The sequence below is a fragment of the Alligator sinensis genome, unplaced genomic scaffold, assembly GCF_000455745.1.
Source record: "Alligator sinensis unplaced genomic scaffold, ASM45574v1 scaffold673_1, whole genome shotgun sequence".
Taxonomy (NCBI): Eukaryota; Metazoa; Chordata; order Crocodylia; family Alligatoridae; genus Alligator; species Alligator sinensis.
This window is the reverse complement of record NW_005842829.1, coordinates 311,086-329,953: the sequence shown is the minus strand read 5'-3', so window position 1 is coordinate 329,953 and position 18,868 is coordinate 311,086. Positions and strand designations below refer to the sequence as shown.

At 63.6% G+C, this 18,868-nt stretch overlaps 2 protein-coding genes across 2 annotated transcripts; both read right to left on the bottom strand.

Moving 5' to 3' along the window:
* Nucleotides 1–1,175: 1,175 nt before the first annotated feature.
* On the bottom strand, nt 1,176–6,455 carry LOC112547960. The gene is made up of 2 exons (XM_025191543.1): nt 5,546–6,455; nt 1,176–2,334 (listed from the first exon to the last, which is right to left on the bottom strand). The coding sequence occupies exons 1-2, from the start codon at nt 5,569–5,571 to the stop codon at nt 1,707–1,709; spliced, it is 654 nt and encodes a 217-aa protein (XP_025047328.1). The 5' UTR covers nt 5,572–6,455; the 3' UTR covers nt 1,176–1,706.
* A 1,858-nt stretch (nt 6,456–8,313) lies between these two features.
* On the bottom strand, nt 8,314–14,416 carry LOC102372761. The gene is made up of 3 exons (XM_025191541.1): nt 14,208–14,416; nt 10,873–11,675; nt 8,314–9,823 (listed from the first exon to the last, which is right to left on the bottom strand). Exons 2-3 carry the CDS (start codon nt 11,631–11,633, stop codon nt 9,022–9,024), a joined length of 1,563 nt encoding a protein of 520 aa, XP_025047326.1. The 5' UTR covers nt 11,634–11,675; nt 14,208–14,416; the 3' UTR covers nt 8,314–9,021.
* Between the last annotated feature and the right edge of the window lie 4,452 nt (nt 14,417–18,868).

Here is an 18,868-nt window from a genome sequence, read left to right as displayed (position 1 = left end):
GGACGATCAGGCCTGTGTTCTCCAAGGTGCGCAGAGCCGGAAGTGAGTCCAGAGCCTTGGCTGGTGGCAGCGGGACCCCAGGCTAGCGGGTGTGCTCCAGGGAAGGGGTCGGCCGGACGGGAGGCACCCCAGGGAGGCACTCGGAGCCTGGAAGGTGGGCGGCGCAGGGAGGTGGGCGGCTCCACGCAGGAGCGCCCCCTACTGGCACGCCACACCCAGCACGTGGCGATTTAATACGGGTCTCCTCCCGAGAGACACCGAGCAGGATTAGAAGCTGTCTCGTTGCCACTGATCACATCCGCTGTGTGCAAAGGGAGTGGCATGTGGCAGCGGGACATGGGCAGGGTTTTAACATAGGACCTGCTGTACAGGGGGACACAGGTGCATCTGCCTCTCCCTGCGATACCGGGTGGATGCTGGGGGGACATTTGTAGGGCACATCCTGCCTGCTCTGTCCCCCCTGCCTTCCCCTGGCCGTTCCCAGCCTGCAGGGGCTGAGGGAGCCCAAATTTGGAGGCTGGAGCCCTAACCAGGCTGTTGTCCCCCCACAGATGGACCATCTTCCATCAGGTGGTCCAAGCCCCTTTAGACCCTTGTGGCAGGGAGTGGGGCTGAGCCGCCCTGGCTCCATCGCACGGGGCTCCCTGCGGCTCCCGGGGAACTGAGGGGTGGGGAGGAAGCTGGGGAAGGGGCAGCAAGTGCAGGGGTGATGTGGGGGGTGCAGCCGGGAGCGCCCAGCCTCCTTCCCCCTGCCCCTCTCTCTCTCTCTCTCCCTCCCTCCCTTCCTCCCTCCCTCCTGCCACCCACCCCGGCCGGCTCCCAGGACCCAGTGCTCGAGTGGCCCTTGCACCCCACCCCCCACTGCCCACACACCCCTCGCTACCCCCCAACACAATATTCAAGCGTAAGACTTTATTTTGAGCTATGATGCAATCACCTCTATATACACAACTCAAACATGCATAAATCAGGAAAAACATATTTTTTAAAAATAAAATTAAAATGCCTTGCAGGAGATGTTTGATTTTTCATATATGATTTGCTTTTTATCTATGCTTTATTAAAATGAAAGCTATTGTGTGCGGCCCGTGACCCGATGGGCTGGGTGCTGATCTCTGGGAGCATCCATGCCCCTGAAGCCCCCGCTGCTCGTTCGAGGGTGATGGGGCAGGTCGTCAGAGGGGTCACAACCCCTTGCTGCCTGGCGGGCCGTGCCTGCGCCTCGTGGCCGAGAGCGAGGGCAGATGTCTGGGCCCCGGGGCGGCCGAGCACCGTGAGGGGACAGCCCCTCTGGACCCTCTGCTCCTGGGCACTCGCTGTTCTCGCCGGCTATCATCAAATGCCGCTGCTAACTCGGAGACCCAAAGCCTCACGGGGGAGTCTCCATGCTTGGAGGTTTTGAAGACCCTCTCAACAGCGCCTTGGCTGGGATGATGTAGCTGGGGCTGGGGCTGGGGCTGGTCCTGCTTGGAGCAGGGGGCTGGACTAGATGGGACCTCTTGAGGTCCCTTCCAATCCTCATTTTCTATCATTCGATGATTTTAGGTCTCCTGCGTTATTAATATCCTATTAATTAACATTTGATGATTGAAGGCCTTGCTTTAATTCTGCACTTGAGTGTAACAACCACGATTGCGCCTGGATAGCGCATGGGGAAGCACTGCACAACTGCCTCTTCCCGAGGAAAGCCGCTGAGGACGGGTCTGCTACAGGCCTGCTGCGCTCGGCGTCCCGCTCCCTGCAGCCAGCAGCTCCTGCACCTTGTCGAGTTCATCGATCGTCTGCTTCAGGCCAGCAATTGCCTCCCGGATCTTGGCCGCCAGCTCTGTCCTGGCGCCTCTGTGGAGCTCCACAGCATCCTTCACAGTGAAGAAGATGTCTAGCGCCAGGGTGACGGCGGTCATGGCGTGCAGGGCGGCTCCTGCGAACCTTACCACTCGCCCAGCTCTGGCCAGCAGCCCACCGGCTTTGACCATCTGCACAGCGTTGTTAGTGGCCCGCCCGGTTCCTCCCAACACTACAAACAGCAGCCTCAGGTCTTTGCAACCAGCAGCCGCAGGCCTTCCTTCTTGTTCCCAGATGCCGATGGTCTTCACGTAGTCCTGGATGAGTCCCAGCTCAGCCTGGCACTGCTTTAGGATCTCTTGTAGGGTGGTACCCCCGCCGGCGATCCCCACCGCCCCTCCGGTAATGCTTGCTATCGTGGCTCCTTTGTGAACCTTGTCCACAGCGTCGGCGATTGCCTGGAGCGCTGCTATGTGCTGCTGCAGCCTGTCCCGGGCCAAGAGCAGCCTCTCCCTCAGCTCTTCCCTGGCGTTCGGCCCGGCTGATGTGCTAATGCAGAAAAGAGAGAGGAAAAGGGGGAATTATGTCCTGGGTCCGAGCTGCTGGTGCCGGTGCGACACTGCCATGTGTCTGCGCGGGAGTGACATCCTGCTATCCCGGGGCTGCGTCTGGTCCCCGGTGCCAACGGTGCTCCGCTGTGAGCATGTCTCGTGTGGGCAAATGCCCCAGTTTAGCTTGGGGCCAGGCTGTGGCAGGGCAGCGGTGCATCGGCAGGGCCTGCATCCTGCCTCCAGCCCCACCAGGAGCAGGTGAGTTGGGGCAGGAGAAAGCCCCGGGGCAGCCCTGCCCTGCCCTGCCCTGCCCTGCCCTGCAGATGTTTCTGCCCCCTCCCAGCTGTGAGCCCTGCCTGTGGCCTGAACCCACAGGCTGCTTCACTCCCAGAAGACTTCACCCCCTCCCTTAACCACGGGCTTGTCCTTCCCCACAGCTGGACGAGGCCGTCTTTGAGGGGGGTGAGAGGATCCAAGAACTAGGAGCCGGTGCCGAGGGGCAGAGGTGCAGCTGGCTGCTCTGGGGCTGGGGCTGGTGCTGGCCGACGCTGGAGAGCAAGACGGGGCCCTTCCCTGCACCCCAGCGGGTGCTGCAGCGTCGCAGGAGCCCTTCTGCTGCCCCCGCTCGATCTGTGCCTGGAGCTGGAGCTGGAGCTGGAGCCCTGCCGGTCCTGCCCTGGCTCTGCCGTGGTGCGCAGGGGCCCCGACCGCGGCTGCAAGAATCACGGGGCCGACACATGTCCAGCAAGTTGCTAGCATGCAGAGCAATTTTCTACTGCAGAAAGTCGAGGCGCGACTTGGGGATCACCTGTCCCGGGTCTTGTTCTGACCAAGAGGGACGGCTCCGCTGTGAGCGTGAGGGTGAAGGGCACCTCGGGAGGACGTGGTCACGGGCTGAGAGATGCCCTGGCGGGGAGCCAGACTAAGGCACCGGGTGTCGAAGGAGCAGGTTTCAGCTGCCGCGGAGGAGCAGCAGGGGAGGTCCCACGGGGAGACAGACGGATGCAGGGGCGGCTGACCCGTGACCCACGCGCTGCGAGTGGCCTGGGCAGCCCGTGTGTGGCATGCGGCAGACAGGGCGGGGGGCAGCAGCACAGGTAGGGCAGGGGCAGAAAGCAGAGCAGCAGATCAGGCAGGAGGGGTATCGCAGTGGTGCTTGGGGAGAGTGCAGGGCTTATTTTGTGGCCCGCTTGCCAGAAAAGTTGGCATCCACCGGGATACATGAAAGGGGCCCAGGAGGGCGGGTGGTTTCTAACGGGCGGGGTGGCCACCCTGCAGCACGGGCAGCCTCGCCGCGCTGCAGAGGGGGAAGATGGGGCCGGGAGCAGAAAGCAGAGCAGCTGGTCAGGCAGGGAGCGTTGGGCTGGGAGCAGAAAGTGGAGCAGCAGATCAAGCAGGGGAGGAGTGTCAGGTGTGCGGGGGGGTGCTTGTGGCACACCTGCGAAGCTGAAGCGTGCGTTGGGACGAGAAGGAGGGATCTGCTGAGCGCGCTGGCAGGGAGGGCCCGCGGCCCCACGGCGAGGTGCCGGCTTGCGCTGGGGTGTTGACAGCGAGGGAACAGCTTGATGCCGCTCGGCCCCCGTCCTCGGTGAAAATAAGAAACCTGGAAGCAGGCGCTGTCCAGCCAGCATGGGGGGAGGCATTGCGACAGCCGAGCAGACCGTCGGGGGCTTCTCGTTTGGTCTGAAGTTCAAGTTGCTGCGGCCCGACCAACTTCACCGGGCACCGAAGGAGCTGGCAGAGCGGGTCTCGGAGCCCGTGGCAGTCCCGGGAATGCAGAGATCCAAAGGCCTGCGAAGGGCCAACATAGTGCTCCTCCTTCAGAGGCAAAGCAAGGCAGCCTGGGGTTATGGACCAGTTTGCCTGACTCTGCTGCCTGGGAAATTACCGGCGTGGGCTAAACTGGTGGCTGCCCTTGGTTTATAATGTGAACATGGCAGGGTCTGTGGCTTGGGTCCAGCTGCTGGAATATGCCTGAAGTGGCACTGTGCTGCTGCAGAGAGGGGCTTTGGATCCTGCCACGGCTGAGCATTGGCTTTGCAGCAGGAGGGGAGCAGGTGGCTGTGGACAGCTGGTGGGTGGTGGCACATGTGGGTTGTGGGAAGTGTGTCACGATGCACTGACGATGGCTTCCCTCAACGGCCACGACTCGCCGCCAAGCAGGTGCAGCATGCCAGGGCCGAGGGCAGCCGCGCCGGCAGCTCTGTTGCCTTTTGCCAGGTGCTGGCACAAGGGGATGATCAGCCCCAGCTTTGGGCACAGCTCCTGCCACAGCTCTGGAGACTGGCCACGCACAAGACAGAGCAACTGGGACCAGGCTCCTGAAGTGCTCATGGGAAAGACGCGATGGTGAGAAGCCCCCAGGCCGGGCCCACAGGCGTAAACCCCTGGGACATGCTGCACAACCCGCCTTGCTCTGGGTCGCTGGGACGTTCTCCATCTCTCTTCCCTCCCAGCAAAGGAGCTCATATCCCCTGCAACTGCGGGCAGGGACGGCCCGACAGCCCCTGTGCCGGCCCGCTGCAGGGCGAGGAGCTCGATGACCCCGGGGAGTCTGCAGGCCAGGTAGGGAGACACTCTTCATGGCACCGTTGGAGGCAGGGGTGCGGTGGTGGGAGCTGCAGGTGCCAGCGCCGCCCTCCCTGCGCGAGCCCTGGACCCAGGCCTGGGTTTCACCCTCCAAGGGCTGCTGGGGAAGCAGGATGGGCACTGGTGGAGGCAGAGCATTAGCTGGTCCTGGCATTGGTGCCAGCTCGGGGCAGGGGCAGGACTGGCCCTGGGGGCTCCCAGTATCTGGAGGCATGGGCAGGGCAATGGAGGATGCCTCCTGGGCAAAACCAAGGAGCCTCCTCCCACCCCCAGGTTGCACCCGCTTGTGCAACAGCCCCCGTGCGAGCTGGCTTCTAGCCCTGGTGCAAGGAGCCGTTGTTCAGGCCCAAGGAAACTGCCCCACTTGGTAGTTACCACTATTTCTCCCGGCTCGTCTGCCTGCGGTGCGGGGGGCAGGGCTCGGCCTGCCCCAGTTCCAGACCGTGCCCCTCTCCCTGGCTCGGTTGGGCCCTGCAGGCGTGCGTGGGGTGTTTGTCACACGTGGCCCGGGTGCGGGCTGCACTTCCCAGCAGGGATTTGGGGGAAGCTCGTGGGGCAGCTGCCTCCGCGCCCAGCTCTGGGAAGGGGCAGCCCAGGGGCCAACCTGAGCCCCAACTCACCTGAAGCCGGATCTCTTGCTCCCCATCTCACTGCACTGGGGGCATGGGCAGGACAGCGAGCGTGCGGGGATGTAGGCAGAGGCCGGGGCGGCTGCGGTGCCTTCCCAGAGCGGCTGGAACCGGCTCTCCCGCTGCCCCTCCTTTAGATGCCGGAGCTGTCCGCGCCCTGCTGCCCAGCCCGGCTTTGCGGGGGGGCCTGGGAGTGGCAGGTGCTTCTGGTTTCGTATTACTGGAAAAGCAAACTGGTCCAGGGGAGCGGCAGCGGCTTGGCAGACGAGGGCCTGTGTGCGCTGCTGGCCGTAGCCCGGACAGACCCGCACCCGCAGGCTGGCCGTGGCCCGAGCCGACAGGCCCCGCTGCAGAGCAAGGCGTCTGCTGGAGGGGACGGTCCCAGCCTTGGAAACGGGGCTGGGGGGTCACTCCTGGGGCTCGTGCTCTGGCAGCTCGTTGACAGCGGTCCGGTCTGGCGGGGGCCACCCGCAAGCACCTGGCAGCCTTGAGCGTGCCAGTCCTTGTGCCATCCGAGTCGTGCTGGCTTCACGTGCGCCTCTAAGCGCGATGGGCCCAGGCCCAGAAAAGGTCCCTGGGAGGGGCCGCGGGGGTCTCGCTTGGGACCCTGTGTGTGCGGCTGAGATGGGGTTCGGGGTCCCGGATTCACAGCACAAACCCAGAGACTCCCGCTGGGAAACCGGCCGTCACAAGCGTCCTAGATGGCTGCAGCCTTTGCAGCAGAAGAATCGCTCTAGGGTTTTCCCAGAGAAACCGGGGAAAGCCAGAGCTGGCATTTTCCAAGAGGTCCTGCGGTCCGAACAGGGCGAGGACCGCCGGCCTCGAGGGCTCCGGCTCTTTGTCCAAGTCCTCTTGGATTCTGCGTCCCTTGGAAGAAGCTGAGCCAGCGCAAGCGCGGGTCGGGCCGGAGCAGAGACCCCCGCTCCCTCAGCTGTGGCGGGGCAGCGGTGGGGCGCGCCCCCTGCCTCAGTGCTTGCTGGCCGTAGCCCGGACAGACCCGCACCCGCAGGCTGGCCGTGGCCCGAGCCGATCGGAGTTGATGCGTCGGGGGTCCCTCTCCCGGGCTCGTGCCAGGAGCGGCTGATGCCTTTCTGCAGCGGAGCGGATGCTGGCACGGCGGGCTGGGCTGGGCTGGGCTGGGCTGCGTGGCGGGGGCACGGGAGGGCAGGGGCAGGGCGTCAGCTCTGCAAGGGCCCTCGGGGATTTCCGAGCCCAGGAGCGCCCTGCGGCTGTTTGTCTGCTGTGTCCAGGGGAATGAATGGGAGGCTCGGTGCTTTCCTTGCCAGGATCCAGCTCGGACCTGCTCGACTCACCCGGCGCTTTGTCCTTCTCCCCATGGCAATGCCCCAGCAATGGCCCCAGCTCGGCAGCGCCGCAGGGCCTGGAGGAGCCGAAGCCTCGGTCGGATCCGTCTCCTACGCCGTCAGCCTGCTCGCAGGCGAAGCTCCCCGGCGTGCAGCCGCCTCGGCCCTGGCAGAGGTCCCCGGCTAGAGGGTCTTGACCTTCTGCTTAGGGCCAGCCCGACGCCGCGCCGGGGAAGAAGGAATTTCTCCCCCTCGATACGGACTGGGGTGCAGTGGTGGGACAGCCACGGCCTCTGCCTGGGGTCTCCTGAGCATTTACTGACATTGTTTCAGGACGTGGGCTGCTCCCCCATGGAGCCTGCAAGAGAGACCCTGCCAGACTTGAGGACCAGGGGCTCTCTGCTTTCCCTGCGGGAGGTTCAGGTGGGATGTCGAGGGGAGTGGGGTCGAGTTTAGGCGACGGTTTGTCTGGGGGGCCGGGCGGTCCCTGCCAGCCCCACTTCTCTGCGACTCGGCGAGAGCCCCGGACCCCGGGGTGAGAGCTGCAACCACAGCAGGCTGCAGCCAGGACGCCGGGTGTCGGGAGCCTGCGCTCCAGGGCCCGGGGCTCATCCTGCTACGGGGAGAGGCCTGCAACGTGTGTGTGATTGCTTGCGCTCTGCAATGCGGGGGGACTGCGGCACGTGTGGGATTGCGCGTGTGCCCTGAGGGGCCAGGCTCATCATGCACGTGGGGATTGCGCGTGCGTCATATGGGGTGGGCCCTGCCGCACGTGTGGGATTGCGTGTGCGCCCTGAGGGGAGGGGTCCTCAACACGTTTGTGATCGGGGCCCGCAGTCTGTGTAGGATTACATGTGCGCCACTAGGGCGAGGCCTGCAGCATGTGTGGGATTGCATGTGCGCCTCGTGGGGCAGGGTCCACAATACATGTGTGACTGCGTGTGTGCCATGACAGGTGGGGCCCACGACACGTGGGATTGTGTGTGCGCCACGAGGGGCGGGGCCCACGACGCACATGGGATGGTTGCGGCGGGGGGGAGGGGGTTGGTGCCGGGACAGGCCGGTCCCGTGTGCGTGGGGCAGGCCCAGTGCTGGGGTTGCCCTCCTGGGGCAGAGCAGACGGGCGGAGGAGAGCGGCACAGGGCTGTGGGGAGTGGTTCCACAGAGACCCCAGCCCAGCCCAGCCCTCGCGCAGCGACCCCAGCATGGCTGGGCCACAGGTCCTGCCCCCGGGAACCGTTCTGTGTCTGCAGACGGGATGCCATGCCGCGCCGCGCCGCGCCGCCCTGCGCCGCACCGCACGGCAGAGCCTGTCTGCCCCCAGGTGCCTTCTCTCCTGCCCAGAGCCTCGTCCCGCAGGGGCTGGTCAGGGGACGAGCCCTGCTTGGAGGCATGGCAGAGAGCCCCTGGTCCTCGAGTCTGGCGGGGTCTCTCTTGCAGGCTCCACAGGGCGGGAGGCCGGGATCTGGACGGGTTCTTGCCCCGGGGATGGCTGGGCACGCGCAGGTTGCACCAGACCAGGGCCCTGCGGGGGCTGGAGGCGCTGAAACCCCTCCGGCGCCGGCTGTAATATGCTGGGCACTGACACGGCTCGTATATCGACAGCCCCTGGGCTTGCGTGCGGGGCTTTGGTGATACTTAATGGCCTGTGCCACAGAGCGGATGGCGGTGCCGGCATCCCTGCTCGTCTATGAAATAGTGGACTCTCTAAATGAGCCAAGTTTTAGCTAATTTGGTTTGGCCGTTTCCCAGTGTGCACATCTGGCGCCTCGCCTGGGGAAGCACCCAGGAGCTTCCTGGCTTTCTTAACAAGCGCAGAACACAAACTTCTCAGCACCTCTTAACTTCTGCTTTGGGCTGAGCCCAGCGTGGGAAAGGCCCCGGTCTGCCGGGAACAGTGTCCCGGGGGCAGAGGGTGATGTTAACAGGCAGGCTGCCCGTGAATCTAGCACGTGCATGTTCCCACCTGCTCTGATCTGTGTACAAACAATGCAACAAACACCACTACTGACTGCAACCCGCCACCTCATTTTAGACCTTCCTTGAATCACGCGGTGACACGCAACAACTGTGATTGTGTTGAACGGTGACTGGGGGGTGTGCTCTGTGAATCACCTCCCAGTCAGACGGGCACGGCGGTGTGACGTCCGTGGTCCCCGAGTCTCACTCGCTGGGAGCTGACCCTGCGGCGCTGCCCGTTTCCTCGGGGTCCGGTTCGGGTTTCTCCCCGGTCAGCACCTCATACACGTCGTTGACTTGGTCGATCACTTGCTGCAGTTCGGCGACTGCCTCTCGGATCTTGTTGGCCAGCTCCGTCTTGGCGCCTTTGTGGAGCTCTATGGAGTCCTTGGCTACGAAGAAGATGTCCAGGCCCAGCGTGAGGGCTGTCAGGACGTGCGTGACAGTTCCTGCGAATCTCGCGACGCGGCTGGCGTTAGCCAGCAGCTCTCCAGCTCTGACCATATTTATGGTGTTGAGAATAGTGCGCCCTGCTCCGGCCCCGATCTGCGGGATTGCAAACAGCAGATTGAGCCCGGCACCGTCTTTGGCCTCTTGCACCCGGACTGAGACGTACTCCATGTACTGCTGGATTAGCTGCACCTCAGCCTGGCACTGGCCCAGGAGCCCGTTGATCTCCTCCTTCTTGACCCGACTCTGCACCATGTCGGTGGTGGTCGCTGCCATGCTGGTCAGCCCGCCGGCTGTGGAGACACCGAGTCCCACGAGGGAGACGATCAGCGATGCCCCGAAGGTCACGGGGGCGAGGCAGAGCCCCACGATGGTGGTGACCCCGCCGGCGATGCCCACCGCCCCTCCGGTAATGTTTGCTATCGTGGCTCCTCTGTGAACCTCGTCCACAGCGTCGGCGATTACACGGAGCGCCGCTACGTGCTGCTGCAGCCTGTCCCGGGCCGGCAGCAGCCTCTCCCTCAGTATTTCAGGAATGCTCAGCTCTTCTAATTTGCTAACGGAGAAGAGACAAAAAGGGGAAATTATTTCCCAGGTCCCAAACATCAGCTTCTGTGTGGTCCCATCATGTCCCTGTTACCTTGCACAGGGGCTGGGTCCTTGTTACCAAGGGCTGAGTGTGGTTGTAGGTGACAGGTGTGAACATGTGTGCCCTGATTATGTGGGCACAGGATGTTGTCCCTATGGAGCAGAGCTTGCTCACTGAGCCACCCAAGGAAGTGGCAGCGGCTCATCCCCCTGCCACGTGCGCGGATGTCACCTCTCGGCCTTCGCGTGGCTCAGCTCCCGCAGCCTGCCCCGGTCACGCTGGCAGGGGTTCCCAGCACCTCCCAAATGCGCTCCACTTCGGCTGCCACCTCCCTGGGTGCGCTCGATCCCTGGCCCTGTTGTGTGACTCACAGGTGTTGTCCCTACGTGTGTGGTCTTACATGTCATGTGGCTCAAATGAGTCCGACTGACCAGGCTGTCACTGGCCTGTCCCCATGCTACTCCCTGCTCTTCTTTGTCCTCCGCATGTTGGACTGCATTTTCGTCCAGATCATTGATAAAGATACTGCCATTAGGGTGGCGTCAGGCCAAGAAGAGATCGTGGGGGCTGGGGCGCCTCGGACTGCTGGCTTTTCTTTTAGCTGGGCAGTGTCCCCCCTTTGACAGGTCCCCGGACACGGGGAATAAGAGGACGCTTCTTACAGGGTGCTGGGGCCTGCTGGGCACTCGAACGGTTCACCCGTGCTACACGTTACAGATATCCGACAATTAACTGGTTAATCATGCAATCAATTTAGACTGGCCACATGTGCAAAGTAAGACCAGCCAAAAGTGCAAAGTAATTATTACACAATTTACTGGTTAATCGTTCCATAAATTTAGACAGGCCACCTGTGCCAAGTAATTATCACAGGATACAAATGACTCTCCGGCTATAACAAAAGCCAACCAGCTATACGATTAGTGCTTGACGTGTAAAACAACTCTCCGACTGGTTCCTGTCCAGATGAAATTGGAACGTGTAGCAGGGCCGCGCTGCAGACCGACATTACTCACCCCAGGTCGTTCGGAGGAGCGAAGAGCTCGATGGGCACGGCGCTCTCGCAGACGGAGCTCCTCGCCGTCTCCCCGCAGCAGGAGTATCTCCCTTGCGCGTAGTCTCCCCGGTGCCGCAGGGTCACTTCAAACTCATACTCCGCGTTGTTGGCGCTGGGCAGCGCGTTCGGCAGAGGAACAAACCGTGGACTGGCCGGGTCGGGCGAGCTGGTTTTCACCATCGGCCCCTTGCAGCCGACGTAGATGCTGACTGGCTGGTAGGAGACATCCTGCGCGCCCAGGAAGTGCGAGGCCTCGTGGATTAAAATCCCCGGCTGCGAATCCTTGTCAAGGTGCCTCGGAGCCTCCCAGAATCGCGGGCCCAGGTAAATGGTTTTGTCTCCATGTTTCTGGCTGCTCTTTGCAAGAAGGTTTCCCCTGGAAGGATCCTCCACCAGCTTGGCTTCCTGCAGCACCAAGATGAGGTCTCTCACCCGCTGCTCTGTCAGGACCGCGAACCGCTCCATCCACAACTTGGGCTCTTCACAGTCGCAGCAAATCAGGTGCCGGGGCGTCTCCATGAGCACACGGTCCTTCTTCTTCAGGGCGTCTCTCAGGATGTCCAGCGCGCTCTGCCTCGCTGCTTCTGCGATGCTCTCCTTCCCTTTGGCCAGGGGGACACCTCTGTCATCGCGGTACGTTTTATAAGTGTAGCATGTTCTTCGGTTTGCTATCTCGCTGCACACCGTGACTTCCTGGAAGCTCATCCCCTGTGCAGACATCGCCCATATGCTTCAGTCACAAGCAGCTTTCCAATGCGAGCCCTGCAAAAGCACACAGATTTGACTTTTGTTTTAGCACCAGTGCACCCGACCCCCCGCCCAGGCTGAAGGACCGTGCAGTGTGGGTGAGAACAAGATGCTTTAAGGCCTTCCCTGGGCTTCCCTCTCAGGTGGCGGGGCTGCAGGAGAGAGCTTGGGGGAACAGGACAGAAAGACGGTGTCCTCTGGGTTTTCATGCCTCTTGCCAGCCCCGGGAGGCAGGCGCGGCTGGGAGAGGGCACGGGTGGTGGCTAAGGTGGCCGTCGAGCTCCAGCACGGCCTCTCTCTGCTCGTCTGGCTGGCCCCGCGTTGAGCCAGGGGTTTAAGTATTGGTCTCACTCTAACTGCTGAGTTGTAGCTACTTAGACTAAATAGGTTAGTTGCTCTTAATTAAAGAAAGAGCCTACCTTAAAGGCTAGAGGGGCACGGCAAACTGCCCCATTCACTGCCCCTGTTTGCTCACCGAAGCCCCCGTACCAGGAGGCAGAGCGGCAGGTTGAGGACAGGCTGCAGGGGCAAAGTCCAGGCTGCCGTGCAGCAAACCCAGGTTAGGAGACAGGCGGCACCTGGGCCCTGGCGCAAGGCGAGGGGGTCAGATGCCAGGAGGAGGAGGAGGTGTGGGGCTCCGGGCTAGTCCGGGCCAGCCGTGCTAGCAGAGGGAGCTCATCAGGAGGGCAAGCCTCAGGTAGCGAGAAGCTGTGCGGTTCCTTGTTGGTGTTTCCTCGTTGGCTCGTAACTGAGCCACGAGGCTCGGGAATGGCCGAAGGGCAGGAGGAGGCTGCCGAGGGCGCTCGGGAAGGTGCTGCCGTGACCCTGGTGCAGGCTCCGGCCAGGCCTGGGCACTGCAAAGAGGACCCAAGAGCCCAGAGAGGCTGAGGAAGGCCTGAGAGCCCAGTGCTGGAGGAAGGGGAGGGGTGCAGACTGGCCACCGGCCATTTACGGATGGTCTCCCAAACCCAGCTGGGGGGCCTTGATAGGTCTGGCTGGCAAGAAAGGCGAAGATGCCAGAGAATCTGTCAGGTGCTGGCGGGTGGCCGGGGTGCCCTGACCCCCTGGGCTCCTGCATCCTGCTTAATTGGACTTGGTTAAGACAGGAGGCTAAAACAATCCTGTGCTAAACGGTGGCAAAGTCGTGTGCTCAGAAGGAAGCGCAGCCTTGGGCTGTGGCACCCAGCGGGACTCGCTGCCGGCTGCTGGTGGGGCTCCGCTGGAAGCCTGCGTCCGGCTCTGGATGCTGCGTTTTGTGGAGGACGCGGAGACGATGCAGCGGCTCGGCGGTGCCGGACAGCAGTGGGGTGGGGGCTGCACAAGGAAGGAGGCATGCTGTGTCTGGAGAAAAGGTGCGGACTCGGGGTGGGGGCTGCGCTAGCATCTCCCGCTAGAACCAGAAACGCGGCCGGAAGGGACCGTGGGAGGCACCTGGCCAAGGCCGGAGCATCCCGTCTAGACCCCGGGCAAGCGTCCGTCTGACCTGCTCTGAGAGCTTCCAGCAGTGGAGGCCCCGTGGCCGCCGCAGGGATCTGCTCCTGGGCGCAAACGGCCTTGGCGTCAGGAAGCACCTCCTCGTGTCCCTTCCAAATCTCCCTTGCGCTCGGAGCCCCTTGGCTCATGTCCCCACGAACAGCAGTTGATCCCTGCCCTCTTTACAGCAGCCCTTCTGTATCCTGCTTCCCCCAGGGCACTGTTGCGGCGAGGGCTGGCGCTGAGCGCCGCAGGACCACAGGGTGGTGGCCCCCTGGCCAGCCTGCCGTGGGCTGGCAGGGCCTTGGGGGAGGCAGTTCCCCAGTGCAGGGCACGGTTCCTGGCCACATCTGGGGTGCCCTTGCCCCCAGCCCTCACCAGAGCAGTCTGGGCGCATCCAGAAAGCTGCCCACAGGGAGAAGCGCCCGGGCGGGACCGGCGGGGAGACACACGGTGCTGGGATGCGCTGCGTCAGGAGGGCAGGGGATGCACGTCACGGTGGCAGCGGGGCGACGAAGGCACACCCGGTCCTGGTGCTGCCTGTGGTGCCCTGGACACTACAGTAAGGGCGGGCCGGGGCCGGGGAGGTGCCGTCAGCTGGTGTTTAGCCCAGAGCTAAATCGGTGACAAGCCTGCAGCAGGGCTCAGTCCCCCCCGGGTGCTCTTGGGGCCCCGGCAGCGCACGGAAGGGCCGGGTTTGCCGGAGTCACGGTGCCGGCAGGGCAGCGGGAGTGCTCCCCAGGCCCCTGCCAGCTTGGGGCGCGGAGGAATGAGGAAACTCCCATCTGGGCTCTGAAGCGAGCACAGCCCCTTCCGTCCCGGGGCGGTGGCCAGGCTTGTGACGCGTGACTCATGCTGGCACGGGTTCAGCTGCGAGGGATCTGGAGCTGCAGGCTTCATCGCACCCCCGACCCCTCTCCCTGCGGGGAGAGCCCACAGGACGGTGGCCCCACAGTGACCCGCCACGGCTAGGCTGTGCCTGCATGGCCCCTGCTTTCCCAGGGCTGCTCTTCCCCTCCGCTCCTTTCAGAGCAGGGATCGGGGCCCGCAGGCCAAGCCGAGGCCTGGGCTCACCTGAGCAGGGTCTTGTGCTCTGGGGCACGTGGCAGCAGTGGCTTGATGCTCTGCTCCAGGGTCCCACGGGGGCTGCAGAAATGCGGTGTGCAGGGGGTGGCAGAGGCTGAGGTCCTGTGCCTGGAGCAGAGGGAGACAGTCCGTCCGCCCCGGCTCCTCCCGTGCTCCGGTGCCCGCAGCTCGGCTGTGCAGGGGTGGCCGGGAGCGGCTCCAGCTCTCGGTTTGCAAGACCGGGTCAGGTGGCTCAGGGCTGGCCCGCGCAGCTCCTTCCTCCTCCTCCCCCTGGGCACAGCAGGGAACAGCTGTGCTCAGGGTGACTCCTGCTTGGGAGTCCCGTCCCGCCCCACCCTGCCTCGTCCCTGGGGCAGAGGCCTCGTCACAGCTGTGTGCCATACTGGGGGATGTGGGGGCAAGGCTGGAGATGGAGGGCTGGAGGGCAATTCAGTGGTGCCGTTTGTATCTGAACAGGAAGGGAAACGTCTGCACGGGGTGGAGGCTGCCAAGTTGAAACCGTGCCCAGGGCCCGAGCCGCTCCGGAGAGAGCAGCCTTCTGCCCATGCCTGTGTGGGGAGCGATGCTCCCGCTGCCTTTGCCCTGGGGGCTGTGCCCCCGTCTCCCCAGCTCTGATGGGGTTTCCTGGGGACTTGCTGCCTCGAGCCCTCGGGTCAGCATCAACCCTCGAGGCACGGGGCTGGCGGTCACCAAGGAAGGCACAAGACCCCAGGGGTCAACCCCACTCTGGCAGACGTTGCCCCTGTGCTTGCCAGTGGGCCCGGGCCTGGTGGACGACCACAGGGCCCCTGCAAGCAGGCTGCAGTCATGGGATCTCCAGCCTGGCTGCCCCCGGGAGCTGAGGAGCAGGTGGGGGAAGCTGAGGCTGGAGGGGTGGGTAGGATGGATCCTGCACTAGAGCAGGGGGACAGCGAGCCTGTCCCAGCCCAGGGGTGGGGGTGTCCAGGCTGTGCGGGCACCCAGAAGTGACCAGAGACCCAGCAGGAGGGTCCTGCGCTGCTGCCCAGGTCAGACCCAGCACCAGGTGTGGGGCAGGAGGGGTTGCCAGTCTGCTGTGGGGGCAGGGTCCTCTGAGTGTCTATGGACCGGCTCCTTTTTTGCTGCTGCAGGGCAGGCGCTGGTGGTGCCCGCATCGCCTGCTCTCTCCCGGGTGCGCTGCAGGGGCACTTGCCTCGCACGGGGCTCGGGGGCTGGGTGGGGAGGGCTGCAGGGGGCAGTTGGAGTCCGGGTGCCCACTCGGCCCTGACCCCTTGCAAGGAGTGTCTGACCCCCTTTCTGTAGCAGAGCCGGGGAGGGAGCATCCCTGCCCATGCGGGTCGGGGACGGGCCGCGTGGGAAGGGGCAGGGGAGCACCGTGCCGGGCTGCGGGGCAGGGCCTCAGTGTCTGGCTCTGGGTGAGGAAAGAGCCCGCTGCCCAGCATGGGGACTATTTGATGTCCTTTTTCACAGCCGGATAGCTTCATGACTTTGGGCCGTCTGCGGTCTGACGGCCGGCAGTGGAATGCGGCGTCCGGTGCTGGTGCTGGTGCTGCTGCTGCTGCGCCGCTCCGGACAGATGTTTTGTCCAGCAGAGAGAAAAACAAAACAAAACAGGGGCCGCCATTCATGCTTGGATGGCTGGGCACCAAAGGAACATCAACTGAGTGCTTGGGACAAATAAAAAGAAAACAGGGTGTGCAGGTGAGGGTCAAAGGGCCAAAACGAGCGCTCTCCCAGGGGACACCGAGCAGAGCACCCCAGACAGCGCCCCCCGGCTCACAAACTGAGGGAGCTCGCTGGCGGCTACTGCACAGTGGTACTCTGCTTGGAGACATGCACGGAGGACACCGAGGAAAAACGCCCCGAGGTGACCCGGAGCCTTCCCGGCCGGAGCCTCCTTCTTGGATAGCCAGATGACGAGCTTGGCCAGAGCCAGGAGGAGGTTGACCAGGAGGTCCCGGGCCTTGGTGGGGCGACGGATAGGGTGTGCATAAACCAAAATGTGCGGGGAGTAGTGCAGCCAGAACGTGAGCAGCAAGCTCTGGAGGAGGAGGTGCAGGGGCTGCAGCCTGGCGCACTCAATGACCATGTACGCCAGGGTCTCCCTCTGGTGACAAAACGGACACTCGTCGGAGACCGTGTCGATGCACGCCAGATACACGCCCGTCGCGACTGTGGCAGAAATGCCCCGTCGGTGCCCCTCTCCAGAGACCTGTCTCAGCCAGCCTGAGAGGCTGCTGTTGAATCCCTCACAGCGGGGATCTCGCTCCTTGTCTGCAGACAAAAGCCTGGCGCCCGGGAGGCGATGCTCTGGTCACCTGGGCGGGGAGGAAAGGCCCGGCCTGCGCGCGGGCCCAGGTAGCCAGGGATGCCATGCAGATTGGACGGTTTGTAGCCAGTATTGGCAGCTTCGATTGGACCGGGCTGCTGAGGTCAGGGAGGTTATTTAAGGACCCCGGGCGAGGAAGAAGGGGAGCCATTATCCATGCGGTCATCCAGGTGAATCTGAACCTGGCTCTCTCCTCATCACCGCATGCTGCAAGAGTGCCCTGCCTCCAGAGGAAACAACAACCACCTCTGGATGATGCGAGTGAGTAACCTACTCGAGATCCGATCAGATATTTAGCTTCAGTAACTCAGATGCGTGTTGAAACGGCTACCTCAGCCACCCTGGGTTGCTCTATGGGATTCCTCTGATATTCCTGTAAGATTTCTATGATATTGCTCTACCTTTTACCCTGTTTCCGCCCTACCCCTGCAATCAATAAAGTTCTCCTTTGTGACCGGTGTGGAGACTTATTGCGGGTGGGTCTAAATTATGCCAAGGAGGCCCCTTAGGTCGGTGGACTAAGGGAGGGTTTCCTATTAAGCCCCTGACTGGGGAAGTGCCCCAAGTGCCAGTATTGGGTCTAGCACCCATTGGACGATCAGGCCTGTGTTTTCCAAGGTGCGCAGAGCCAGAAGTGAGTCCAGAGCCTTGGATGGTGGCAGCGGGACCCCAGGCTAGCGGGGGTGCCCCAGGGGAGGGGTCGGCCGGACGGGAGGCACCCCAGGGAGGCACTCGGAGCCTGGGAGGTGGGCGGCGCAGGGAGGTGGGCGGCTCCACGCAGGAGCGCCCCCTACTGGCCCGCCACAGCGACGGCCCCGTGAGGGAGCCGCTAGCCGAGGTCCCCAGCGGCTCTCGGGACGAGCTCTGAGTAGACGCTGAGCCGCTGAGGACCGGCGGCTACGCCCTCGCCAAAGTAGTCCCGCCATTTGGCGTCCTGGTGGGACGCGAGGGTGACGTGGTGGATGGTTCTGTGGACAAGCAAGCCAGCATGGGGAAATGGCCTGGTGTGCCTGCTAACCCTGCAAACCTGCCTGCTCCCTTTGGGCTTTCTCCTCCTCCTCCTCTCTAGGAAAGACCCTTGCAGTGCTTCTGATGTCATCTAACCACCTGGGCCCGGATGAGCCGAGGGCTGGAGCTTTGCTCGGTCTCCTCCTGCATGGCCAGAGCCCACTTAGCAAACAAGGGCAGGAGTCGGGAGCGCCCTTGGCACAGGTTGCGCTCTCAGGACGTGGGTGGCCTGACGAAGACGAGCTGAGGTTTGGGACCTGAGCCAGGAGGCAGGAGACTGCAGCTGAGCCCAGGGCAAAGGAACCGCCTGGCTCTGCGGCAAGGGGTGCAGCAGCCCGTGCTCCCCAGCCCGGTGGGCTTGCCCGGGGCCCTCCTACCCGCCCTGGGGTTGGGGCCCGGGGCATGCAGCCTGGGCAGGGGAGGCCTGTGACAGGTCCTGGCGCGGGGTGACGAGGCAAACTCACGGAGAAGGAGGGATTATGTCAGGGATGGATGGCTGCTACCACACTGGCCCCCGCACCTGCCACACTGGTCGCTGCAATGGGGACCCCGCTTGTCACTGGGGCAAGGAGGAGCCCTATGGTGGTGGCGGTTGTGCCCGCCACCCCTCCGACAAGGCTGGCTACTGTGACGTTTCTGTGAACTCGGTCCACAGCATCTGCAACTACCTTGCCCCGTGTGCCTCGAGCCGCGTCCGGCCAGTGCTTCCACCGCAGCTGCTCTGACACTTGCAGCCCTGCCTCCCTCATGCTTGCAGGTATTTCCCCTCCAGCCTCTGCTGCTTTCACTTTCCAATGCCTGGGCCCAAGCTGGGCCCAAGGGACCCACATCTGTTGTCTCCTGCCAGACCAGCCAGACCCAGCTTGAGAGCAGGAGGCCGGGCTGCGCCAGGGCCCCGCTGGGCACGGCCCGGGGTCGTGCTCTCAGGGCACGAGTGGCCCGACGCTGTCGTAAGAGCGCAGGTTGGCGCCGAGGGCCGGCAGGAAGGGGGACGGGGCACCAGTCGGGTGGGAGCTGCGTGTCTTGCAGGGACAGTAGCCTGGGCTTGTTTGTTTAATTTGGTGTTGCAGGCCAAATTAGCCAAAGCAGTTCTGAATTTATTGATTGAGCAGAACTGAATTGTTCAAGTTTGTGCTGCACTACCGCTGGCAAGTGCCCTCCGGCCCAGCCTTGGGGGTGTCACATACTCCCGGGTCTATGGCAGGTGTCCTGCATGCAGGCTCCAAGCCCGCAGGTCTTGGGTCCAGATGCCCGCGAGTAGCCTGTGCTCCCCGGTCCCGGGCTCATCCAGGGCCTTGCTGCCTGCCCAGGCAGTCGGGGAGCCAGGGGGGCA